Source organism: Hemicordylus capensis, chromosome 4, assembly GCF_027244095.1.
Source record: "Hemicordylus capensis ecotype Gifberg chromosome 4, rHemCap1.1.pri, whole genome shotgun sequence".
In the NCBI taxonomy this organism is placed as follows: domain Eukaryota; kingdom Metazoa; phylum Chordata; class Lepidosauria; order Squamata; family Cordylidae; genus Hemicordylus; species Hemicordylus capensis.
Window position 1 is genome coordinate 2,132,846 of NC_069660.1, and position 27,472 is coordinate 2,160,317.

Below are 27,472 nucleotides of genomic sequence, written 5' to 3' on the forward strand. Positions count from 1 at the left end.
GTTAAAATATTTAGCTAAACATATAAAAACAATCTGATATTAAAATACATGATATACAAACACAGAAAAACTATACATGGATAAAAGCACACAGAATCAGCAATAGAAAAATCATGTAAAGGCCTGGATAAAAAGCCAAGATTTAACCAGCTTTCTAAAAACTGTGATGGAGTCTGAGGAGCGAAAGGCCACTGGGAGAGCATTCCAAAGCCTGGGGGCAGCAACAGAGAAGGCCCTGACCCGAGTGTACGACAACCGAGCCTCCCTCATTGTCGGCACCTGGAGCAGAGCCCCCTCATATGATCTCGTCAAGCGGGCAGAAACCCTTGGGAGCAGGAGGTCCCTCAGGTATCCCAGGCATAAACCATTAAGAGCTTTAAAGGTAAAAAACAGCACCTTGAATTGGACCCGGAAACACACTGGTAACCAGTGCAGCTCTTTCAGAATAGGTGTGATGTGATTGCACTGGGCAGCTCCAGATAGAACCCTAGCTGCCGCATTTTGCACTAGCTGCAGTTTCTGGATATTCTTCCAGGGCAGCCCCACATAAAGCGCATTGCAGTAGTCCAGCTGTGACGTGACTAAGGCATGGATAACTGTGGCCAGATCTATCTTCTCGAGAAAGGGATGCAGCTGGCACACTAGCTGAAGCTGTGCAAAAGAACTGTTGGCCACCGCCTCCACCTGAGCTTCCAAAAGCAGAGCCGGGTCCAGTAGTACCCCCAAGCTGCGTACTTGCTCCTTCAAGGGGAGAGCAACTCCATCCAGAACTGGTAAAATCTCCTCATCTCGATTGGCTCTCCTACTGACCAGCATTACCTCCATCTTGTCTGGATTCAGTCTCAGTTTATTAGCCTACATCCAGCCCATCACAGTCTCCAATCCCCAATTCAGGACATCCACTGCCTCCCAAGGATTAGGTGACAAGGAGAGATAGAGCTGAGTGTCATCCGCATATTCCTGACAATTCAGTCCAAGTCTCCGGATGACCTCTCCCAGCGGCTTCATGTAGATGTTAAACAGCATGGGGGACAAGACCAAACCCTGCGGGACCCCACAGGCCAATGGCCACAGGGCCAAGCAGTAGTCCCCCAGCACCACCTTCTGGACCCTCCCCCTATGAAAGGAACGGAGCCACTCCAACACAGTACCTCCAATTCCCATACTCAAGAGGTGGTCCAGAAGGATACCATGGTTGATAGTATCGAAGGCCACTGAGAGGTCCAGCAGAACCAACAGGGATGCAATCTCCCTGTCTAGCTCCCGGCAAAGGTCATCCACTAGAGCGACCAAGGCAGTTTCAGTCTTATATCCAGGGTGGAAGCCAAATTGAAAAGTTTCCAGATAATCCGTACCATCCAAGACCCTCTCCATCCGGGATGCCACCACATGCTCTATCACCTTGCCCAAAAAGGGAAGGTTAGATACAGGTTTATAGTTGTCCAGGTTGGAGGGATCAAAGGAGGGCTTTTTAAATAATGGTCTTGCCATTGCCTCCTTGAGGCACAATGGCATCATGCCTTCCCTTAATGAAGCATTAATGATCACCTCCAACCATCTGCCGGTACCCTCCCTGGCAGTTTTTATTAGCCATGAAGGGCAAGTGTGATGTATGTTTTACTTTAAATGGAATTGTTGGGAGGTGTGCTCTTCTAGCACACCTGAAGCTCATGAAAGTGAGTCTCCTTGGAAAATACCTCTTCTAATGCTAACCTCTCCAAGTGTCTCGCCATTGATTGTTAACTGTGTACTCCACATGCTCATTGCTTTTTAAAATACTGAATGTTTTTGCTAACACCAGTTGTTTCTAAACGTTTTAGTATCCATGTGTGAGGCAATGAGTCGAAGGTTTTCTTGTAGTCTATCCATGCAACGCTTAGATTTGTTTTTCTTCTCTTAAAATTTTCTAAAATCATTTTGTCAATCAGCAGCTGGTCTTTTGTGCCTCTGGTGTTTGGGCAATTTCCTTTCTGTTCATCTGGAAGCTGTTTGTTCATTAATAAGTGTTGCATCACTTCATCTGCTATTATTCCAGTTAATAATTTGAACATGGTTGGCAGGCAAGTTATCGGTCTATAATTACTTGGAATTGCACCTTTTACTGGGTCTTTCATGATGAGATGGGTTTTCCCAGTTGTTAGTCATTGTTCAATATCACCTCCTTGCAAAATGTGATTGAACTGGTTTGATAGTTGTTTATGAAGGCTTGTTAGGTGTTTAAGCCAAAAGCCATGCAGTTCATCGTCACCTGGTGCAGTCCAATTTTTAATTTTCTTTGCTCTTTCACTTATTAATTCTGGTGTTATTATTAGGTCTTGCGTTCATTGGTTATATTTTTTGACCTCTTTCATCCAGCCTGTTTTTTTATTATAATCTATTGGATTGTCCCATAATTTCCCCCAGAATTGCACTGTTTCTTCTTTATTTGGTGTTTCTATGTTCTTGCAGTTTCTCCTTCTATGCTTTGGTAGAAACGTCTCTGATTTGACTGGAATTGGAGATTCTGCCTGTGTTGTGTGATTCTGGCTTCGTATCTGTTCATCTTCTTTGACACTGCTGTTATTTGCTTCTTTATTATTTCCAGGACTTCTCTAATTTTCCTTGAATCTAGGTGGTATTTTTGGATCAGGTACTGTTTGGTGTTTTCATTCTTCAGCTTCTTGTCTTTCATATTTTTCAATTTACTAGCATCTGATCTAAGCCTGGAGATTTTATTTTCTAATCTAATCTTCCATTTAGGTGATGTACTACTTTCTTTTTTTACAGGTCCACTGATCTTATATCCGAGCTCTTGTGTTGTTGTTGTTGCTGCACTGTACATTAGTTGGTTTGTTTCTTGCAAATTATTGGTTGTTATTTCTGCAAGTGCAGCATTGACATATTTTAAAGCCTGAGCAAGTTGTTTTTTGGCAACTGTTTTTAGAGCGGGAAGTCGAACCCTGGTGGTTGTTTGGTTCATGTGCTCAGTTATTTTTTGCTTTAGTTCTTGTTGCTTTTCTGTTAAACGGCATTTGGGTTTTTGAGGTGAAGGCAAAGGGATGGTTGTCTGGTTTTGATTTTGAAACAGTTCAGCAACAGTGGCATAGGGATGTGCATTTCGTTTCGGGCACAGATCGTTCTATGCCCGAAACAACGAATTTCGGGTGATTCGGAGCTGATCCGAATCACCCCGGAGGACCTCCGAAATGTTCTGTGCCCGATCCTAATCACCCCTATTGCGTGAAAAAAAATTCGGGTGATTCGGACCTCCGTGGGCATGTCTGCAGCCTCCATTTTGTGGCTGCAGAATTGCCTTCTTCTTCCCCCTCCATTTTCATTCTGACAGCTCTTTGAATTTCCCGCCTTTTTTTCTCCATTGACTTCAATGCAAAAAAATTTTCCCATTCACCTCCATTGAAAATAAAAGTTCCTACCTGCAGAGGAAAATGACCAAATAAGGTTTGGATAGTAAATCACACCCTCCCATTGGCCAGGTACAGGTGGAGGTAGGGTCAAGGGTGGGGGTGATTTTTGGAGGGCTTTGCAGGAGGGTATTTAAGGGGCCCCCAGTAGCTATTTTCTTCCTTTCTGCTGCCTTGCATGGGAGAAGAGACACAAGAGAGAGATCTGCTGCCTTGCTTAGTAAGTCTTGCCTCCATTTTGATTTTGGATTTTTGTGGGTGCTGTTTTTCTGCATTTACACCAGTGCTCTGCCTTGTTGGTTGGTTTTCTGCTTTATTTAAGCAATTTTTAAAATAAAGAGAGAAGGGGGTGGAAATTTTTTTTTAAGAAACCTCTGCCTTGCAGAGGTTTCCCACTGCTCATTTTTAAATCCTTGTTGGGGCTAGAAGAGGGGGAGAATATTTTTTTTTTTTTTTTTAAGGAAACCTCTTCCTTTCAGGGGCAAACCACTTTTCAATTTTTAATCCATTTTTGGATTAAAAGAGGGTGAGATTATTTTTTTTTAAAGAAACCTCTGCCTTGCTGAGGCAAACCCTCTGCTCATTTTTTAATCCTTGTTGGGGCTAGAAGAGGGGGAGAATTTTTTTAAGGAAAGGAAACCTCTTCCTTGCAGAGCAAACCTCTTCCCATTTTTTAATCCACTTTTTGGATTAAAAGAGGGTGAGATTTTTTTTTAAAAAAGAAACCTCTGCCTTGCAGAGGCAAACCCTCTGCTCATTTTTTAATCCTTGTTGGGGCTAGAAGAGGGGGAGATGTTTTTTAAGGAAAGGAAACCTCTTCCTTGCAGAGCAAACCTCTTCTCATTTTTTTAAAATCCTTTTTTGTGAAGAGGAATAGATTTTAGATTTTTTTTTTAAACATCTGACTGGCTGCAAGCATTGCCAGCCTGCAGCCCTTGGTGGGAAAGGAGGGGTTTTTTCTCTCCTTTTGAATCCCCCCACCCTATTTTTTGCCAAACCACTTTTTTGGCAATTTTTTTCTGCGGAGAGTCACTGCTGCCTGTCCCTGCCTGCCTGCCTGCCTGCCTGCCTGCACTCCAGGCCCGCCTGTGTGACCACCAGACCAGACCCTCAGAGGTGGACGCCAGAGACCCGGCGTTGGAGAAGCCTACACCTGAGTGAGATTGGCCCAGCCATTTATATTTTACACATGCACACAACACACAGACATACGCACGTCACACACGGCGTTCTAATCTGTAGTGTTCTATTCTTTAACTGTGCGTTTGGGGTTTATTAATTTTTCCCTGTTTTTAGGTTTTGGGGGTTTTCACTTTTCTCTATAAGTGTTGTGTGATAGTTGTAAGATTGGGTTTTAAATAAATAGTGTTTTAAATAAATAGGGTTTTAAAGTGTTGTGATAGTTGTAAGATTGGGTTTTAAATAAATAGGGTTTTAAATAACTAGGGTTTGTGTGTAACCTTCCCCGGTAGCTAGCTATTAGGAGGAGGTTCAACTGTAGAGTAGCAGTAGACTGTAAGAGTGGCCTGGCCTAGTAGTGCTGCAACTTTATATTTCTGTTGCTGCTTTCGTGTATTTTGCAGAAATATTTTTTAAGGGCCTAGTCTGCCCACAGTTACTTTTCCATCTTGTTTGCCTGTGAAATTGACACAGAGATAATTTTTTGAAACATTTTTGTAACTGTGTGTTACTTTCAGACCACAGAGAGAGTAACTTTCCCCTGTGGTGGAGTGCGTTCGATACATTAGTAACAACAGCACAAGTTACTTGCAACAAATAAATTCTCCAGTCCATTCCATTCAAAGTGACCAACAGTCAGAGAAAGATAATATAACTAAACTTACTTTCACTTCTACTGACTAAGTGGCGTGCACTGCACACTGTGTGCGCAAGGCTCCAGCCTTAAATAACTCCTCCTGCACCTGTGCACTGCACAGCAGCTGAGCTAGTATTTTAATTTTTAATTTTTATATTTTTTTGTTGCACAGCCTGCTTCTGTTGTATCGCGCATCAAGTAACTCCCACTGTCTCCCAGTCCCTCTGTGACTGGCTGTGTCGTGATACATTCACGGCAACTTCTGACTGGGATCTTGCAGCAACAGCATTTGTGCCAACAACAACAAGCCTTAAGCAAGGAGGCATTGTAAAGTCACCGGCGCCGCTGCACATCCACTGTTTTTCTGGCCCTCTAGTATACCTGCTGCCCCCTGAGACAACTACCCCTTCTTCACATTTTGAAATTTTAAAAAAGTTTTAAAAAGCAATGGTTGGGAGGACAGCAGGAAAAGGGAGGGCGCAAGTAAGTGGGAGGCTTGTCTTCCCTACAGCTGGTCGTGGCAGGGGGCGGCAAGAGGGGCCTACTCCCCAAGTCACCCCCGGCCCTGCTTCGGCGCGCAGGCTTGACTTCTTCTCGGGTCAGCCTGGCCCTATGCCAGGGCCTGCGGCCAGGCAGGATTGGGGGGGGGGGCTCCCAGATTGCCAAGGAAGAAGATCTTCCTGTGGCAGCTGAGGAGGTGGTGCTGGTGGAGGTGGTTGGCAGTCCAGCCAGATCCACCTTGCGGACCCCCCAAACGGTCACTATGGGGGTTGGTGGGGGGCTCAGTCTGGCATCTGAGGGGGCTCAGGAGGAGGGAAGATCTTCTCCTGCCCCTGGGCCTTCCCATGCCAGCACTGAGGGCATTGGTGGTGGTATGCCCAAGAAGGAACCAGCAAAACTTCCACCAACAAAGCGACCTCGTGTCGCTGGGGAGTCTGGCAGTGTGGTCTGGGATCACTTTGAGCTTAGCCCTGGTGTTCCCACCCATGCTGTGTGCACCCACTGCAAGGCACTGGTCAGCAGAGGCAAGGACCCTATGCACTTCACAACCTCGGGGCTGTGGTCGCACATGCGTCGGCGGCACCCAGGTGTGGAGACCTCTGCTGGCACTGGCAGTAGGCCCGGTGCCTCACCTGGTAGCAGAAGCAGTAGTAGTGGCAGCAGTAGCAAGCGGCCAGCGGCTCCTGCCCACAGGCAGGAAAAGCTGACCGATCATCAGTGGGTGCAATCTCTTGGGAAGCGGTCTGATCGTCCAAAGCCTTATCTCGTGACTCGGGCCATTGGTGAGATGATCGCTCTTGATGACCAGCCGTTCTCCATTGTCGACAATGTCGGCTTCCGGCGTCTGCTCCAGCTGCTTTCTCCGGAGTACAAGATCCCCTCAAGGACCACCTTCAGCAGGAGGGTGGTCCCCTCCTTGTACCGTGCATGCAGGGGGGCCGTGTTGGCCAAGTTGCGTGCAGCTGGGCCAAACACCAGTGTGCATTTCACTGCGGATATCTGGACTAGCCGCAGTGGGCTGCACACTGCCTTCATGTCCCTGACAGCCCATTGGTGGGGGCATGGGGGTGAGGGGACATCTGGCGCTGCTGGTGCTGTATCCAGCTCCTTCCATGCATGCACGCCTTCTTGGGAAGTGTTGCATGTGGAGGCGATGGACACAGACCACACTTCAGATGAGTTGGCTGCCGTCATGGAGCGGCAGGTGGGGGCGTGGCTGGCCGGGGAGCCAACCCTCCGCCGGGGCTTCATGGTGACGGACAACGCAGCCAACATCACCAAGGCTGCTAGGCGGGTTTACGGTGTGAACATCGCTTGCGCTGCGCACACCTTGAACCTCGTAGTGAAGGGTGCGCTTGGCCTCAAGGAGGCGCCGAAGAAGGCCAAGGAGCACCAGCGTGTTGGGGGCTCTTCCAGTAGTTTAGGTCAGGATCCTGCTGCTCCCGTGGCCGCCCTGGTGGAGCGTTGCCGCCAGGTAGCGGGCCACTTCCACCGGAGTGAAAAGGCAAGGCACCAGCTCAAGGCCAGACAGATCGAGCTGGGCCTGCCCGAACACCAAATCCCCCAGGATGTTCCTACCCGGTGGAACTCCACCTTTCTCTTGCTCCGGCGCATGCATGAGCAAGAGGGAGCACTCAACAGCCTGGGGACGCGTGGTTGCTTGGATCTGTGCAAGTCTCTCTATGATGACTGGCCGGTGATCCGCGAGCTGGTCTTAGTACTAGAGCCGTTCTATTCTGCAATGAACGACTTGTGTACTCAGACCGCCACGCTGAGCCTGGCTTTGCCCACTGCTATTCTCCTGGAGAAGGCAATGAGCGATCTCCAGACCACTCTGACCACTGGGGTTGCGATTGCCCTGGCAGGTCGGTTGAGGACTGGGGTAGTTGAGCGGCTCAAGACACCATGGGCTGCATCTGCATGGCATGTCCTGGCATGCATTTGTGACCCAAGGATGAAGGGCAGTGCTGTGCCTCCTGGTGAGCTGCCCAGGTGGAGGGGCCTCCTGGTCGAACACGTGAAGCGTGAAGAGGAAAGGAGGCTAGGGATAGATGCAGCAGACGACCAGGAGGAGGGGTCTTGGTCGCAGGCTGGCACTGCGCATCCCACCCCCAGCAGCAGCAGCAGCAGCAGCACTGCCACCACCCCCACTTCTTCCCAGTCCAGCGGCATGGTTTCTCCGGCAGTGGGACCAGCAGAGCAGCCAGTGCGACCTTGAACCACCACCCGGTGGCTCAGGGGCTATGCTAGTCTCATGCCGGGGAGACGGGAGGAGCCTGTCCCTCGCCCCAGCCGTGCTGAGCAGACTGTTCTGCAGTACCTGGAGGAGGCGACGGAAGACGAGGAGAGTGAGCCGTTCCCCTTTTGGGCAACGCGTCGCAAAGTCTGGCCGGACTTGGCGTCCGTTGCTGTCCGGTTTCTCTCTTGCCCGCCAACCAGCGTCTCGAGCGAGAGGTTGTTCTCCATGGCCGGGGACGTGGTGACTCCTCTGCGCTCACGCCTGGATGCTGAGTTGGTCGAGCAGCTCGTCTTCTTGAAGGCCAACCTCCCCCTGCTGGGCTACCCCGAACTGGCCGTGGAGGGCGAGTGACTCGCGTCACCCCCCCCCATGCAGTGCCTCCCACGCCACGGCAGTTCATCCCGGCCAGAAGATGTGTCACAGTCCATCCCTCTAAGCCCCCCCTGCCACTAAAACATGCCCCGTGCTGCTGGCACATCCAGACACGCATGCATACACAGGCACCGCTGCACTGTCAGCCTGGGATGGTGGACTGCCAGGTGAGTGCTCCCAGCATGAGGGAGGGGTTACCACAGATGTGGCAGAGAGAGACTACAACTCCCATTTCCCACTGTCCCGATGGCTGGCCACCATCAAGACTAGGGACAATGGGAGCTGTAGTCGCTGTCTCTGCAGAAGAAATCTGTGGTGCCCCCCCCCCTGATGCTGGGAGCACCCACTTGCCCAGTGCTGAAGGCTGGGCCGTAGGGCAGCGCACCATCCATCCACAACCTCAGAGACAGGCTGCTGCGTGTGCGTGTATGGGGGGCACAGTCAGGATTGGAAGGGACATCCCTGGGGGAGAGTAGTGGCTCTGTGCAATGGGCCTGTGCCTCCTGGCGAGGGGGGCACACACACTTTCACTGAGTGGGCTTGCCGCTAATTGCTAGCCTGCTTGCCTGCTAAAACTGTCATCATTGCTTCCTCCCATGAACAATTGCATTGAAGCTGAAATCTAAAAAAGGTCTGTCTGCTGCGTTTCTCAATGTGATGTAATTATTTCTGATTTCGGCTTGCTTTTCAGGTGATGTTTACTTCTTTCTTAATCTTCATGCTCTCCTCTGTTCAAATCCAAATATGTGGTTTGCCTTGGTCTACTGAACTATTAGGTTGTCGCCGCCGCCGCTGAGTGAGATGGTCTGCTCTGCTGCTGCCTGCTTTTTCTGGCCACAATGGGAGTAGTACTACTGCTGTGCCTGAAGCGGCACACACACACACACATGCACCCACCCTCCCCTCCCCTCCCCCCAAAAAGCTGTGACGCCAATGATGAGCTTGATGCTGGTGCAGCCCTCACACAAATGTCTGTCTCACGCAGACAGAGAGAGCACACATTGCAACCTGAGGTGACACAGCCCTTTTCAGCCCTAACCCTCTTGCAGAGTGAGTGACTTGAGCAGCAAACCCGCACAGTGCACACACACAGGGGAATAAAGGCATCTTCTAGACTCCGAACTAGTGGTAATGTCGTATCATGTGATTGCACACAGTCTTTCTGCCCAGTATCTGCGGCATGCATTGGGATGCAATCCGAAAAAGCCTGCAAAAATTCTAGCTTGCTTTGTTGCAGAGACCTCTTCGTGGTGTGTGGTGTTGTTGTGTGATGTGGTGTGGAGTGGTGTGGCCGTGTGGGGCCCGGTAAAGGACAGGACAGGTGCAATTCACTGTGCCTGTGCATGTGTGTGGGGAGATGCATCATTGCATTATGTTTCCAAATGAAGATCGGGTCATGTTTGCGAGTTGATTGACAGCATTTTATTTGAAGATTGTGCTTGCCCATACATAGATGCGGCGATCTCATGCCACAGAGTCAGACAGGAAAAGAAATGTCCAGAGACACGTGCGTGCTGCCATTCTCTTCTTATCTGCCATCATCATCCGTTACTCTTCAAAGCTGTGTGGGCGAGGAGGGGGCAACAACAACATGCAAAGCCTTGCTGCTCCACTTGCGGAGTGTTGTTGTCTTGCGTGCGTCCTCCACATGCTATGCGTGTTCCCTCCTGGCTGTGCCTGTCTGTTTACTGTAGTGGGCGAAAAAAGTTTGGATGAGGTGAGGTTCAGGGCAGGGCACTGTTGCTGGACTTGGAGTGGGATATGGGGCAGCAGAGTGGGGTGGGGTGGGGTGGTAGTGCCTAATGGGTGTAGGCTACCACCCCAATTTCAGGGGGGTGGGAGGGACAGAGGGCTGATTTTTTGTGAATTTCTGAAGTTTTTGTGTCTTTGGGGCAGATGGGGGGGCAGAAAGTGTATCTGCCCCAAAAGAGTGGGGTGGGGTGGTAGTGCCTAATGGGTGTAGGCTGCCACCCCAATTTCAGGGGGGTGGGAGGGACAGAGGGCTGATTTTTTGTGAATTTCTGAAGTTTTTGTGTCTTTGGGGCAGATGGGGGGCAGAAAGTGTATCTGCCCCAAAAGAGTGGGGTGGGGTGGTAGTGCCTAATGGGTGTAGGCTGCCACACCAATTTCAGGGGGATGGGACAGAGGGCTGATTTTTTGTGAATTTCTGAAGTTTTTGTGTCTTTGGGGCAGATGGGGGGGCAGAAAGTGTATCTGCCCCAAAAGAGTGGGATGGGGTGGTAGTGCCTAATGGGTGTAGGCTGCCACCAAAATTTCAGGGGGGTGGGACAGAGGGCTGATTTTTTGTGAATTTCTGAGTGTTTTCTTGGGTGCAGCAGAGCAGAGTGCTAGATTGATTCATTCCCATACTCGTCATAGTAATTAAGGAGAGAGTGAGAGAAAAGTGAGAGTGTTAGGGTCATTTAGAGTTGAGAGTACTATATGTTGCATGAATGAATGAATCAATCACTCTGCTGCACCCAAGAAAATCCCCAGAAATTCACAAAAAATCAGCCCTCTGTCCCACCCCCCTGAAATTGGGGTGGCAGCCTACACCCATTAGGCACTACCACCCCACCCCACTCTTTTGGGGCAGATCCACTTTCTGCCCCCCCATCTGCCCCAAAGACACAAAAACTTCAGAAATTCACAAAAAATCAGCCCTCTGTCCCACCCCCCTGAAATTGGGGTGGCAGCCTACACCCATTAGGCACTACCACCCCACCCCACTCTTTTGGGGCAGATACACTTTCTACCCCCAATCTGCCCCAAAGACACAAAAACTTCAAAAAATCACAAAAAATCATCCCTTTGTCCCATCCCCCTGAAATTTGGGTGGTAGCCTACACCCATTAGGCACTACTTCCCCACCCCACTCTTTTGGCTCCAGGGTCCTTCTTGCTGATCTGAATCGATTCGGATTCGGATTCGGATTAAATCCGAATCCGAAACGAATCGGGGGTGATTTGGGTCAGCAAAATTCGGACACAGAACAGAACAAAGGTGATTCGGCTCGGGTCCTGAGCCGAATCACCGAAAACCCGAAATGCACAGCCCTATTAATAAATACCTTTTATATTGATTTGAAACTAGCAGTTGGCTCCAAGTTACTTTACTCTTAGCACACATGCATGCATAACTAAATCCGCTGTGTTTGTGCCTCTGTGCACTCTGCTATATTGAAAAAGGGATTCTCTCACCACAGAGAATTTCCAACAGGTTATGGGCCCAGCAAGTTATGGGAGCAGTATTTTGAGCTGCGTGTGCTGCAACTAGAGAGTTAGGTTTGTTCCAGGAGATCCATTGAGATCTAGCGTGGACACTTTGAATTGCTAATCTACAGCAACTGCCTTTTGGAGCCAGTGACGATGGCTGCAACCTGGAGGGAAAACTCAGGCTTACCATCCTGGAAGCGGATAATTACTTGGAATGGAAGACTCGACTGAGGATTGCACTGAAAGCAGAGGGACTCCACCAAATTACTGAGGAAGACCCCCCGCCAGATGGAACCACAAATGCTGAGAAAGCCCTGAAAGAGAAATGGGTGCGCCAAGACCAGAAAGCTGGAGCGATGATTGCAGCTTCCGTGAGTAAAACTTTCCTTTATGCTATTTGTGATCTTGGAACCTCAAAGGAGATGCTAAACAAGCTAGATTCTATGAATATGAGGAAAGGATGGGCATACACGTTTAATTTACGCCGAAAATTGCAAGATCTTCAGTATAAAGAAGGGGACTGTTTCTCTACTTTTATTGGGACTTTAGAAGATTTCTTTTTTCAATTTAGACAAGCAGGAGAGGAATTTACACAGAGTCAAAAGCTGGAGACTCTGTTCCTATGTATGCCTGCCAGCTATAGCACTATAATTGGGCAATTGGAAACCCACACCAATCTAAACTTTGAAAAGGCTGTAGAAACATTGTCTTCGGAGGCAAACCGAAGAAACCTTTTAAACTCACGCTATGAAAGTGAACTGGCTAGCAACTTTGCTCTTAAAGCTACAGTGGGTCATTCCAGACGTAACCCGAGATGGGGAGGGAATGCTGGAGGAAATGCTGCAAGAGGGAACCGCATGGGCACCTCACATTTGCATACAAAGAGAGCCGATTACACCAGAGAAACTCAGCCCAGAGAGAGAGGTCACATGACCGCCAGTGCTGAAATGAGGTCCTTTAGGTGTTTCCTATGTAACGAATTTGGCCACTGGGTGGCACATTGTCCCAAGAATCAGAGCAGGAGGTCTGGGAATATCAGTCAAACAAAGGAGAATGAAAATCATGATTCCAAGTATACAGACAGACATTTCAAGAAGAACTATAGTGTTAATTTAATGAAAAATAATGAAAAGCTGATTTTAGATTCTGGGTCATCTGTCCATATTTCTAAAAATCTAAGTTTCTATACTGAACTGTTTGATATTCCTGAAGAGACTGTTTATTTGGGCAATAATACTACAATTAAAGCAAAGAAAAAGGGCGAAGGAATTTTATATTGCAAATTGCTGGATGGATCTGTTAAACCATTTTTTTCTGAGAGATGTTTTGTATATCCCTGAATTCTCAAGCTCTTTGATTTCAATATCCAAGCTAGAGCAACAAGGCTGTGAATTGTATATTAAAGATGGACAATGTGTTGTTACCCAGAATGGAGAAGTTTGCCTTGTGGGCTCGGAATTTCAAGGTCTTTATTGTGTGGAAGAGCATTCTACAGACAGAGAAAGACCTGAGGCATACCAGCCTAATGTAGTGAACCTAGCCAAGTTGTGTCAGCATGGAAACTGCTTACAATTATGGCACAGAAGACTAGGACACAGAAGTTTTGAATCAATTCAAAACATGAAGGAACAGGGATTAGCTAATGGCATTGATTTTGTACCATGTGACACTGTAACTAACTGTGTTTCTTGTCTCGAGTTCAAAGCTGTAAACAAGCCATTCCCAAAGCAGAGTGAAAGGAAGATGAAAGGACACTTGGATCTGATCCACAGTGACATATCTGGACCACTACCAGCAACCATAGGTAATCATAAATATTTTCTAACTATAACAGATGATTTCTCACGATACACGTGTGTTTATTTACTGAAGGAAAAATCTGAGATGCTGGAGAAATTAAAACAGTATGTGGCGATGGCAAGCAACAAATTTGGCTGGAAGCCAAAGATCCTGTGCACAGACAATGGAGGAGAATACATGTCCAATGCTACACAGCAGTTCTTGAGAGAACATGGAATCGTGCATCAAACTACGGTGCCTTACTGCCCGCCCCAAAATGGAATCACAGAAAGAATGAACAGAACTCTACTGGACATGGTAAGATGCATGCTTGCTGACGCACACCTCCCACAGAAATTCTGGGGAGAAGGCATCATGACTGCTACATACATACACAACAGAATGAATACAAAACCTATTGAAACAACACCTTATGAACTTTGGCATGGTCATAAGCCATCCCTGACGCACCTGCGTGTCTTTGGAAGCACGGCTTACTCATACATCCCAAAAGAAAAAAGGACTAAGTTAGGGGCTAGGGCCACAAAAGGGATTTTTGTAGGCTACGCAGCACAATCCAAAGCCTACAGAATTCTGGATCCTGACACCAACAGGATAACCATAAGCAGAGCAGTGTGTTTTGAAGAGGATGAAAGAGCTACACCTTCAGAGGGGGCCTACACTGAAGCAAGCAACCAGACCAAGCACCCTGATGACTGGATTATGCTTCCTGATCTCAGAGGAACTGAGGAGGAAGAGACAGCAGATCCAGATCCAACCACACTTGACACAGAGACCTCCAGCGATCCACCAGACACACCTGAGGTGATAGAAGGGACCACAGAGGGTGAGGTGAGGCGATCAACGCGCTCAAACAGAGGTGTTCCAGCTCCGAGGTTGTCCTACCTCGCAAGAACAGCGGAACAACCAGAACCTTCCTCATGGGAGGAAATATCCCAGCTACCACAACCAGAAGCCCAGAAGTGGAAACAAGCTGCAATTGAAGAGCTTGAGGCTCTACAGAAAAACAAAACCTGGACTCTTACTAAGTTACCACAAGGAAGAAAAGTTATTGGCTGCAAATGGGTTTTCAAACTCAAACATGATGCTGATGGTGAGATTCAGCGCTACAAAGCCAGATTAGTAGCAAAAGGATATTCACAGAAATATGGAGAAGATTATGATGAAACTTTTGCACCAGTGGTTAAACATACCACAGTAAGGACTCTGTTAAGTATTGCTGCTAGCAAAGGAATGCATGTTGAGCACCTAGACGTGAAAACTGCATTCTTGCATGGTGAACTAGAAGAGGACATTTACATGCAACAACCACCAGGTTTCTTACAGGAAGGCAAAGAGGACTATGTATGCAAACTGCAAAAGAGCATTTATGGTTTAAAACAAGCTGCCAGAGCATGGAATATAAAACTGAATGATATGCTGCTTCAAGCAAACTTCAAAAGAAGTGAAGCTGATCCCTGCCTGTACATGAGATGCAGAGATGGGAAATGGACTTACATTTTGGCGTATGTTGATGATTTGATTTTTGCCTATGAAAATCCAGATGACAGCAAGGAAATAATAGATCATCTGAACAAAGAAGTGGAAGTCAAGCAACTTGGCAACATTGCACACTACTTGGGCATTCAAGTACAAAGAGAGAAAGATGGAAGTTTCCTGATCAACCAAGAACAGAAAATTAAAGACTTGATAAACTTGCTCAGGCTGGAAAATGCAAATCCTACACCAACTCCAATGGAAGTGAACTACATAAAGCAAGAAGATCAAACTGAGCCACTATCTGACAACCATAGATATCGTGAAGCATTGGGTAAGCTTTTATACATTAGTACGCTCACTAGGCCAGATATTAGTACAGCAGTTGGCTTACTTTGTAGAAAGACTGCATCACCAACAGTCAAGGACTGGAATGCAATGAAAAGACTTGTTAGGTACCTAAAGGGTACTGCACACTTTAAGCTCAAGCTGCCAGCTAATAGTCAACCAAAACTAGAAGCATATGTAGATGCAGACTGGGGTGGAGATATAACAGACAGGAAATCCACCAGTGGTTACATAATTTTCTATGGAGATGGAGCGATAAGCTGGTCAAGTAGAAAACAAGACATAGTAGCATCATCAACCACTGAAGCGGAATATGTATCAGCTGCACAGGGCTGTCACGAGATACAATGGCTGTGTCAACTACTGAAGGACCTAGGTACAGAGGTACCACAGCCCATACCAGTGTATGAAGACAACCAAAGCTGCATTCAACTCTCCAAACAAGAAGATGTAAAGAGGAGTACCAGACATATTGATGTGAAGTACCATGTAGTGAGAAGTCTGCAGAAAGATGGACTAATGAAGTTGCTCTACTGCCCGACAAATGAAATGCTTGCAGACATACTCACTAAGCCACTACCAAGACCCTGCTTTGAAAAGCTGAGAGAGAAAATGAATATTGTGAACTGAGTCACGAGACAACGAGAGGGGGTGTTGGAAGTAAAGGACTTTGCGCTGTCTCTTTGCCTCAGACAGTGGAGGACAGAATAGTAAGTCAGAGGGCTAGAAGGTCAAAGACATTTGGTCATCACTTCCCGCTGCTCTGATGCTATCCCTTTGAAATGTAGATTGCTAATCTTAGGGGATTCAACTTCCTTCCTCCTTCTCTCTCTTGCTACCTGGCTGTTGACCTTGCAACATGGCAAGTCTCTTGCCCTGCACCATATGTGCAGAGAAGATGGTGAATCCATCTGCATCCATTTAGATAGATAGATTAGAGATCCTAAATCCTCACTTTCCTATCTAGAATGGAGTTCCTTAATAAATACCTTTTATATTGATTTGAAACTAGCAGTTGGCTCCAAGTTACTTTACTCTTAGCACACATGCATGCATAACTAAATCCGCTGTGTTTGTGCCTCTGTGCACTCTGCTATATTGAAAAAGGGATTCTCTCACCACAGAGAATTTCCAACAGTGGCATCCCAGCTGCAGAGCGTCTTGGATGATACGGATTATCTGGACCCTTTTCAATCTGGCTTCCGCCCCGGGTATGGGACTGGGACTGCTGTGGTCGCTCTAGTGGATGACCTATGCCATTCTGCTGGACCTCTTGGCAGCGTTTGATACCATCGACCCTAGTATCCTTCTGGGCCGCCTCTCGAGTATGGGAATTGGTGGTACTGCATTGCAGTGGTTCCGGTCCTTTCTTGGGGGAAGGGTCCAGAAGGTGGTGATGGGGGACTACTGCTCGGATCTGTGGCCATTGGCCTGTTGGGTCCTGCAGGGTTCGGTCTTGTCCCCCATCCTGTTTAACATCTACATGAAACCGCTGGAAGAGGTCATCCGGGGACTTGGACTGAGTTGTCAGCAATATGCGGAAGACACTCAGCTCTATCTCTCCTTGTCACCTGATCCTAGGGAGGCAGTGGATGTCCTGAATCGGGGGCTGCAAGCTGTGATGGGTTGGATGTGGACTAATAAACTGAAATTGAGTACAGACAAGACGGAGGTAATGTTGGCCAGTAGGAGAGCCAATCGGGATGAGGATATTTGACCGGTTCTGGATGGGGTTGCTCTCCCCTTGAAGGAGCAAGTACGCAGCTTGGGGGTACTATTGGACCCGGCTCTGCTTTTGGAAGCTCCGGTGGAGGCGGTGGCCAGGGGTACCCTTGCACGGCTTCAGCTAGTGCGTCAGCTGTGTCCCTTTCTCGAGAAGACAGATCTGTCCACAGTTGCCCATGCCTTAGTCACATCATGGCTGTATTACTGTAACACGCTCTACGTGGGGCTGCCCTTGAAGAATATCCGGAAACTGCAGCTAGAGCAAAATGCAGCAGCTAGGGTTCTATCTGGAGCTGCCCAGTGGGAGCACATCACACCCATTTCGAAAGAGCTGCACTGGCTACCAGTTTGTTTCCGGGTCCAAATCAACGTGCTGGTTTTGACCTTTAAAGCTCTTAATGGTTTGGGCCCAGGATACCTGAGGGACCGCCTGCTCCCAAGGGTTACTGCCCACTTGACAAAGTCATCTGAGGGGGCTCTGCTCCGGGTGCCAACAATGAGGGAGACTCGGTTGTTGTGTACGCGGGACAGGGCTTTCTCTGTTGCTGCCCCCAGACTCTGGAATGCTCTCCCGGTGGCTATTCACTCATCGGTCTCCATCACAGCTTTTAGAAAGAGTGTAAAATCTTGGCTTTTTGCCAAGGCATTTATTTGCTTCTCTGCTGCTGCTCTTTGTACTCTGTATTGCTTTTATGCTTTTGTTTTAAATTTTTAATCAGATTGGTTTAATATTTTTCACTTAATATTTTAATTGTCTTTCTTAACATCTTGTTTTTAAATTTTGCTGTAAACCACCTCGGGATTGTTTTAATGAAAGGCGGTATATAAATTTAACAATCAATCGATCAATCAATGAGAGAATTTCTCAAGAAACCCAAAAATCAGCTGGTGGCAGCTTCTTTGTGAGCAGAAAATGGGCTAAACAACTTTTAAAATATGTTTTTTAAAAATGGCATGGGCAGGTGGGCATTTGGGCAGAAGATGCCCCCTCCAGGAACCACAACCACACAAACACATAATCTCACTGCCACATGGAACTCTGGAGAGCTCTGATTGTTTCTTCTAAAGACGTCCGGCCCAAAGTGGGCTGGTCAAGTTTGGGTTCTGACTCTCTTTGAACCTTTCCAATTTCAATAAAATTGGACCATATCCGAATTTACCAATCTGACTTTTCACAGGCCTAAGGGACAGTGACGAAGGATCTCCCTCTATTCCCACCTCTCTCAGCTTGGACTTACTATGACTGATCTTCTCAGGGCCTATCTCTCTGCCTTTCTTGCTCCCAGACAACCTTGAGTCTTTGCTTCATTCTCCATTACCCATGCGGTCTCACTCCCTCTCCCTCTTCCTTTCCCTCTCTACTTTGCTCTATGAAGATGCAGGCCTTCTACCCAAATATGTATTTCCCACCAGAAACATTGGCTTATTTTTCAACCTTAATGCCTGTCTGAAGTCTTTCTTTGTTGGGCTAATCTCTTCTCGCTCATGCTGGCCCTGTTACAAATTTCGGTGAATTAATTAACCTCTCCCCTTCAACAGGAAATACATACAGAGAAAGGAAGGGTACTAATGCATAGGCAAATCAGAGCTCCTAGAACTCCTGGGTCTGTGTGCCCTCCTGCTGAAGGCCTCTGGGGGCTGAAGCCTTCCATGATTTCACCAGCAATGAATGGCCCCTACTACCTGTTTAAGCTTTCCTTTGCAATGTAAGGGCTAGAACAGGGTTTCTTAACCTTGGGCCCCCAGTTGCTGTTGGACTACAACTCCCATCATCCCCAGACATGGCCTTTTGGCTTAGGATGATGGGAGTTGTAGTCCAAAAACATCTGGGGGCCCAAGGTTAAGAAACCTTGGGCTAGAATGTTCATCCTTGCATCCTTTCCAGATGGGAGCATTTACCCAGCTAAAACCTCTAGCCTTTGATCAATGGACTCAGTGCTTTGGGTGCTGCCCTCTCTCCCCTTCCCACACAGTCCGCCCCAGACCTACAGATGCAGCATTGTTCAGGGGCTCCAGCACTTGATCTCCTCCTATGGGACCAGTGGGGGAAAGGAGGCTCCTGCCTGCAGCTCAAGAATGAAGACACAGAGCGAGGATGCGGGGAAAGTCAGCTCTTTATTGTGAAGGGAAGACAATTCCATCAGCCTCCTCAAAGATGCAGAGAGACTGGAGGCATGGGGCAAGAGGGGCTTAGTGGCATGTGGGCGTCCACTCCTGGGTCTGTGGGGCTGGATGGTGGGGCCGGACCCCAGGGATAGTCAGCGACTCACTGTACAGTGGACATTTCTGCAGGAAGAGAAGAGGAGGAGTTACATCGGCAGCAGGGGATGCCGCTCTAGTCAAGGTGCTGAGATGCTCACCCCGCTCCCTGCCTTTCCCAGGAGAGATCTGGAAGCAGGAGGCTGCAGGCATCTGCCAAGGACCCTGCGCTGCCCACAGGAGCTGTTTCCTGCATGAGTTCTTCCCGGGGAAGGATTCTGAGCAGGTCGCCTCAAAGAGCACAGAAATCTCTCCGCTTTCCCCTGGCACCAGCACTGCAGTTGCTTCCCGAACTTCAAGAAAAACCCATGGCGGGGGGGCGGTCAGCCCTCCCAGTCCCAGACTGAACTTTGGGACCTGATTGTGACTGAAGCTTCACACCATTGGAGCTGCCCCCGGTCCTCTTTGCTTTTCTCCCTCTTCCACTCTCCACCCGCCTCCTGATCCCAAATGGCTTCTTCCATACAAAGCAAGATGTAGATCCTGCAAAAAACAGACCTCAGCAAAACATAAAATTCCTCATCCATTAGCTTCCAAACAAGTACGGAAAGCAAATAACTTAATGTCAGTCAGGATATGACAATATTTATTTCCATGCCTCTCAACACAGAGCCTCAGGCTCAGGTTGAGGCTGTGTCCAGGAATGCTTTTTACCAGCTGCAATTGATCTGATAACTCGGCCCGTTACTTGAGGAGAAAACAGCAGTACACCAGCTGGCAACTTCCAGCAGGTCCGACTATTGCAATGCGCTCTATGTAGGGCTGCCTTTGTACATAGTCTGGAAATGTCACTTAGTTCAAAATGCAGCACCCAGATTGGTCTCTGGGGTATCCCGGAAAGATGACATTGTGCCTGTACTTAAACAGTTGCACTGGCTGCCAATACACTTCCGGGCAAGGTACAAAGTGTTGGTTATTTACTTTTAAGGTCCTGAATGGCTGAGGTCCTGGTTACCTGAGAGACCACCTTTCTCTACAAGATCTCCACTGCTCATTAGAATTATCAGGAGAGGTCTGTCTTCAGGTGCCAGCAGTTCATCTGGTGGCGACCTGGGATAGGACCCTCTCAGGTGTCACCCCTTGGTTGTGGAACATGCTCCCCGTGGATTGAAGATGAATATCTTCCTTGGAGGCCTTCAGGAAAGCCTTAAAGACCCATCTTTTTTGCCAGGCTTTTAATGATATCGAGTTTTAGTTTTAATTCTAATCTGGTTTACATTTTTATTTTTTTTTTATCGTTTTATTATGTGTTTTTTATTTTAATGTAAATTGCCCTCAGCGACTTTCGGAAAGGTCATATATACATCTAACAAACAAACAAAATAACTTTGCTAGTTGCAAATTTTGTTATCCGCTGTGCCAGTTTGCAAACAGAATGTGCATCACCCTGATGTTTGACCTTCTGCAATCTTGTTATATCACCGTGGAACCCTCCATTTTAAAAAGCAAGGACGTTCAGTGAAAGAAAAGACCTTGGGTTACATGGGTTGGTTACTGGTGTGGCAGCTCCAAAACGTGACCAAATGTGATGTCCCATGATGTTTGTGCCATGAGGGCTCGAGATCTGATGTCCAGTCTGTGCTATTGTACCGGCCCACAACATCCTAACTGGGGGAACACCATTTGGCCAGGTCCTCCATGCTCCTATGCCCTACCAGCGTAGGCTGGCGGCAACAGCAAAAGCTGGGGATTAGTGTTACAGCTATGTGGAAGAAGAACGTGGTAAGATGTGTCTCTGAGCAGATGATGTGTGCTGTTACACAGAGCCCCGGGGTTGGGGCAAGCAAGTCATACTTCCTCTATAAGAATTACTCTGCTTCCGTAAGCCCCCACCCCCATCTCTGTATCCCTTTGTTGGATGGGGAATGAGTTGGATTATTATTTGGCCCTTGCGGGCCATTCAGGGTTGCCACCATTCTGTTGCTTGAGTAAGGGAGACAATTGGGGGGGGGGTAGGATGAAGGGCAGGATCCTGAATAGCAATGCTGTATGTGTTATCTCTTGATCACAAGTATAACACATTTGCAAGGGGGGAGCCCACCAAGCGCCAAGCCACACACAGCTGCCAGATCACTAATAAACATAAACATTGTGGGGTGGGGGTGAGGGTGGGGGGAGCCTACAGGTTTCCAGACCTTTAGTAGGCGGGAGTGGAGAGCAGCAGCAGCAGCAGCAGCAGAAGCAGAACTGTCCCTTCAACAGAGCAAAGAGGACAAGGCACCAGTTAGACAGCAAGAACCGCAGCATGCATGCGGCAGTGGCAGCATTAGTGAGGCACTGGCTGGCAGGCACACACACACACACACACACAGTACCATGCTCTCTTCCTCTGCCTCTTGTGAGCTGAGCCAGCAAAGGCAGCAGTCTACTGGCTGCCCACACAGGGGAAAGCTTCTGAGAGTGATTCTGTGTAGCTAAGTAGGCACAGGGTTGGGCACGCTGCAAGTATTTCTCCTTGCAGTGTGCTTGATTGCTGGGAAATCTAGAACCAACAAACGGAAGTACTGTTTCACACAACGCATCATCCACTTGTGGAATTCTCTGCCATGAGTTGTGGTAACAGCCAGAAACCTGGATGGCTTTAAGAAGGGTTTGGATAACTACATGGAGGAGAGGTCTATCAATGGCTGCTAGTTGGAGGGCCACCTCCAGCCTCAAAGGCACGATGCCTCTGAGTACCAGATGCAGGGGAATAACAGCAGGAGAGAGGGCATGTCTTCAACTCCTGCCTTTGGGCTCCGCGGTGGCATCTGGTGGGCCACTGTGTGAAACAGGATGCTGGACTGGATGGGCTTCCTTGGGCCTGATCCAGCAGGGCTGTTCTTATGTTCTCCTGTCTACCCACAAAAGCCCAGTAGGGGGTGCCAAAGTGCCACCCACCAATTGCCTTGCCCTCAGTCAGCAGTAGGCACTCTGTGCAAAGGGAACATATACCTTAGGGCACTTTCCAGATTAGACCCTGCAACGGGGTCACAACGTATCTCCAAAGTGTGCTTCTCCACTTCCTGTGTTGTGACAAAATTTAATTGCTGAGATTTATTGCTATGACATTGTATGTCTGATGTAAAAACGTTGCTGTATTTTCCGGTTGTTAGTTTCCGCAAGACTGCTCACCATGCTGGGTGCTTTGCTATTTACGTTTTGAAAGCAATTTGCCTGCACCGAAGCATTTTGCCACTACTGAGGGGTTAATCTGGAAAGCACATCTAGTAGAGGTGTGCAGAACTGGTCTGAATTGAATTGGGTTCAATTTGAACCTGCCTGGTCTGACCGGTTCTAGCTGAAATGGGACAGGCCCCCGCCAAAAGGGGGGCCGATCCAAGCAGAAGCAGAGCCTGACCGCCAGCAGCCTGACAACTCTTGAACTTGGATCCAGGGGTGGAGCCACCATTGCGCCAACGGGTTCGTTGAAGCCTCTGGATCCAAGTTCAAGAGTTGTTTCGGCATGCTTGCAAGGGGCAAAGCAGTAAGAAACCCCTTGAGAAGCAAAGGGGGAACCCTATGGGGTTGGAAAGGGCGGGCAGGAGATCTTATGTGCCATGGTTCCTTGGCAGTAGTGGACCCACACTCTCCCTCCCTCCACAGATGGGGTGAGCGCCAGCAGGACCTAGGGAAACTGCTTCTGCCCCACTGCCTCTGAGGAGCCACAGCACGTAAGATGACCTCTCACCCACTCCCCACCCACCCTTTTCAACCCCATAGGGTTCCCCCTTTGCTTCTAAAGGGGGGTCCTTACTGGTTTGCCTTTGCAAGCATGCCGAACCAGGTTGAACTGGTTCATTTTGGTTCTAGTGCAGAAATTGAACCACTGGCCGGTTGCAGACTGGTGGTTTGGTTCATACTCAGTTTGAATTTGAATTGAACCGCTTGGAGCGGTTCCTTGTACACTCCTAGCAGCTAGGTAATTTCAAGGTCTGGACCTAATGGTATTGTGGGGGGCCCTGTGTTTATGGGACCAGGGCAGTCGTGAGGGCTTGTGTGCTGCTGCTTCTATTAAGAAATCTTTGTATATGTGCAGAGGCTTCTTTGTATATGTGCAGAGTAGACCCCTCTCAGCTTATTCATGAGTAGACCCCGGGTCATGCTTACTACCACAAGACCAGCTCTCCTCTCCCAAACATAAGAACCTAAGAACAGCCCTGCTGGATCAGGCCCAAGGAAGCCCATCTAGTCCAGCATCCTGTTTCGCACAGTGGCCAGCCAGATGCCGCTGGAAGCCCACAGGCATGAGCTGAGGGCATGCCCTCTCTCCTGCTGTTACTCCCCTGCAACTGGTACTCAGAGGCATCCTGCCTTGGAGGCTGGAGGTGGCCTATAGCCACCAGACTAGTAACTGTTGATAGACCATGACGTTATCAAAACCCCTCATAAAGCCGTCCGGGTTGTTGGCTGTCACCACATCATGTGGCAGATAATTCCACAAGTGGATTATGTGTTGTATGAAAAAGTACTTCCGTTTGTTGGTCCTAGATTTCCCGGCAATCAGTTTCATGGGATGACCCCTGGTTCTAGCGTGATGTGAGAGGGAGAAGAATCTCTCTCTCTCCACTTTCTCCACACCATGCATGATTTTATAGACCTCTATCATGTCTCCCCGCAGTCGTCTTTTTTCTAAACTAAAAAGCCCCAGGTGTTGTAGCCTTGCCTCATCAGAAAGGTGCTCTATGCCCCTGATCCGTCTTGGTTGCCCTCTTCTGCACCTTTTCCAGTTCTACAATGTCCTTTTTTGATGTGGTGACCAGAATTGAACACAGTACTCCAAGTGTGGCTGCACCATCGTTTTGGCTTAAATCTAGATAAGATGACTTCGTGCGGGAAGCAGCTAGAAAACAGGAGGCCAGGGCAGGCAGAAAGACTGGGGGACTGGAGACAGCCCTTATAAGAACATAGACATCAGAACAGCCCTGCTGGATCAGGCCCAAGGCCCTTTTAGTCCAGCATCCTTTTCCCCACCGTGGCCCAACAGATGCCTCTGGCAAGCCCACAGGCAAGGGATATGTGCATGTCCACTCTCCTGCTCCTGTGGCTCCCCTGAAACTGGTATTAAGAGGCATCTTGCTTCTGATGGTGGCTTACAGCCACCAGACAAGTAGTCATCGATAGACTTGTCCTCCGTGAATTTGTCCAAGCCCTTTTCAAAGCGGACCAAGCTGGTGACTGTCACCAAATGCCATGGGCATATAATTCCATAGATTAATTATGCACTGTATAAAGAAATACTTCCATTTGTCAGTCCTAAATTTCCCAACCTTCAGTTTCATGGGATGACCCCAGGTTCTAATGTTGTGAGAGAGGGAGAAAAAATTCTCTTTATCAACTTTCTCCACACCATGCATTATTTTGTAGACCTCTATCATGTCTCTTCTCAGTCACCGTCTTTCTAAACCAGGCAGCCCCAAATGCAGCCCTCCTACAGACATTGGCCTACAACTCCCATAATCCCTGGCTACTGGCCATTATGGCTGGGGATTATGGGAGTTGTAGTCCAAAAACAGCTGGGAGGCCAAAGTTGAGCAGGCCTGTTCTAAACTAAAAAGCCCCAGGTGTTGTAGCCATGCTTGGTAAGGAAGGTGCTCGAGGCCCCTGATCATCTTGGTTGCCCACTTCTGCACCTTTTCCAGTTCTACAATCTCCTTCTTAAGATACAGTGAACAGAACTGCACACACTACTCCAGATGTGGCTGTACCAAAGATGTGTATAAGGGAATTATAACTCCTGCCTGCAGACTCCTGCCTGCAACCTTGGAGCTGCTGGCCGTCAGTGTAGGCAGTAGTACTGAGCGACATGGCCCAATGGCCCAACCCTAATGGTGAATGGGAGCACCCCCATCATTAGGCTGGAACATGAGTAGGAAAGGCTGATGCCACCATGCAGCTGATCAAGGTTTCTGTATCACGCAGTAACCTGTACATCCCCTCCAACAAACAAAGTCAAGCCAGTTTCATATTCATGGACATTTCTTGCCTCTTACCTGTTTCTCCACAGACTCTCAAGCATTCCTGCTTGGTGAGAAATCTGTTGTCATTGCCCCCGCAGCCCCCATAGTGAAACATCTCACAAGTCTTGGTGGTTGAGTCGTAGTAGTAGAAATGAAAGGAACCCCTACATGGTCCTATTTTCGCAGGCAGCCTGCAAAACTCTGTGACCACAGGAGGGGGAGAGAGAAGCAGAAGCAAGTAAGTTGGCTGAAAAAGAGAAATGCTAAGCAGGTCTGCTTTTCCTTATGGAAGCTATTCTGAATGGACCCCGGGACGTAATAAGAACATAGGAACCAATGGGAGAGGAGAACTGGTCTTGTGGTAGCAAGCATGACTTGTCCCCTTAGCTAAGCAGGGTCTGCCCTGGTTGCATATGAATGGGAGACTTGATGTGTAAGCAGAGACGTATCTAGGGAAAATAGCGCCTAGGGCAAGCACTGAAATTGCACCCTGTCCAAACAGGAATGATGGGACTTGTAGTCAACAATATCTGGAAATCCCTGTTAAAAGGAACACTGTACCATCTAGACATAGTTGTTCATCTGTAAAAGACTTAAAACAACAGCCAGGAGTTATGTGAGGATTCCAAATGTCATTTTTTCTTTCTCATCTCATGCTTTTTTAAAAAACATGACTTTGTCCTAAACTAGAGGATCACCTGCCCAAATAGCCACTAGCAAAATAGGGGAAGAAGAAGGTGGCGGGGGTGTTTGTGTGTCTATAAACCAGTGAATGATTCCTGCCAGCCTTTGTCTTGTGATGACTGTTGGCTCATGATGGGGTATATGTGCATTCACCATTCTAAGAGTTACTGCCCGCTTGACAAAGTCATCTGAGGAGGCTGTGCTCTGGGTGCTGACAATGAGGGAGGCTCGGTTGTTGTCCACGCAGGACAGGGCCTTCTCTGTGGCTGCCCCCAGACTCTGGAATGCTCTCCCGGTGGCTATTCACTCATCGGTCTCCATCACAGCTTTTAGAACGAGTGTAAAATCTTGGCTTTTTGCCCAGGCATTTATATGATTCTCTGCTGCTGCTCTTTTTATGCTTTTATGCTTTTATTTTAAATTTTTAATCAGATTGGTTTAATATTTTTTACTTAATATTTTAAGTTTATTTTATCTTTCTTACCATCTTGTTTTTGAAATTTTGCTGAAAACCACCTTGGGATTGTTTTAATGAAAGGCGGTATATAAATTTAACTATCAATCAATCAATTAATGAGATAATTTCTCAAGAAACCCAAAAATCAGCTGGTGGCAGCTGCTTTGTGAGTGGAAAATGGGCTAAACAACTTTTTAAGTGTGTATATATATATATATATATATATATATATATATATATATATATATATATAAATGCATGGGCACATGGGCAGAAGATGCCCCCTCCAGGATCCACAACCACACAAACACATAATCTCACTGCCACATGGATCTCTGGAGAGCTCTGATTGTTTCTTCTAAAGACGTCCGGCCCAAAGTGGACTGGTCAAGTTTGGGTTCAGACTCGCTTTGAACCTTTCCAATTTCAGTAAAATTGGACCATATCCAAATTTACCAATCTGAGGTTTCACAGGCCTAAGGGACAGTGATGAAGGATCTTCCTCTACTCCCACCTCTCTCAGCTTTGACTTACTATGACTGATATTCTCAGGGCCGATCTCTCTGCCTTTCTTGCTCCCAGACAACCTTGAGTCTTCATTACCCATACCTTCTCTCTCCCTTTCCCTCTCTGCTTTGCTCTATGAAGACTCAGGCCTTCTATCCAAATATGTACTTCCCACCATAAACCTTTGCTTATTTTTGATCCTTAATGCCTGTCTGAAGCCTTTCTTTGCTGGGCTAATCTCTTCTCGCTCATGCTGGCCCTGTTACAAATTTGGGTGAATTAATTAACCTCTCCCCTTCAACAGGAAATGCATGCAGAGAAAGGACGGGTACTAATGCATAGGCAAATCAGAGCTCCTAGAACTCCTGGGTCTGTGTGCCCTCCTGCTGAAGGCCTCTGGGGGTTGAAGCCTTCCATGATTTCACCAGCAATGAATGGCCCCTACTACCTGTTTAAGTTTTCCTTTGCAATGTAAGGGCTAGAACAGGGTTTCTTAACCTTGGGCCCCCAGATGTTGTTGCACTACAACTCCCATCATCCCCAGACATGGCCTTTGTGGCTGAGGATGATGGGAGTTTGTGGCTGAGGACATCTGGGGGCCCAAGGTTAAGAAACCCTGGGCTAGAATGTTCTTCCTTGCATCCTTTCCAGATGGGAGCAGTTACCCAGCTAAAACCTCTAGCCTTTCACCAACAGACTCGGTGCTATCGGTGCTGCCCTCTCTCCCCTTCCC

At 47.9% G+C, this 27,472-nt stretch overlaps 1 protein-coding gene across 1 annotated transcript; it reads right to left on the minus strand.

The window, feature by feature from the left end:
* Nucleotides 1-19,044: 19,044 nt before the first annotated feature.
* Nucleotides 19,045-26,897, minus strand: LOC128322499 (protease inhibitor-like). Its single transcript, XM_053243858.1, has 3 exons — nt 26,767-26,897; nt 25,125-25,292; nt 19,045-19,179 (listed from the first exon to the last, which is right to left on the minus strand). The coding sequence occupies exons 1-3, from the start codon at nt 26,837-26,839 to the stop codon at nt 19,160-19,162; spliced, it is 261 nt and encodes an 86-aa protein (XP_053099833.1). The 5' UTR covers nt 26,840-26,897; the 3' UTR covers nt 19,045-19,159.
* Between the last annotated feature and the right edge of the window lie 575 nt (nt 26,898-27,472).

Bases quoted from the DNA above. Each gene is read 5' to 3' on its own strand.
- LOC128322499 (XM_053243858.1), bottom strand. From the start codon at position 26,839: ATGGGTAATGAAGACTCAAGGTTGTCTGGGAGCAAGAAAGGCAGAGAG. The intron at 25,293-26,766 runs GTAAGTCAAAGC...CTGTGGTCACAG, and splicing joins CCCTGAGAATATCAGTCATA to AGTTTTGCAGGCTGCCTGCG. The intron at 19,180-25,124 runs GTAAGAGGCAAG...CTCTTCCTGCAG, and splicing joins GAGAGTCTGTGGAGAAACAG to AAATGTCCACTGTACAGTGA.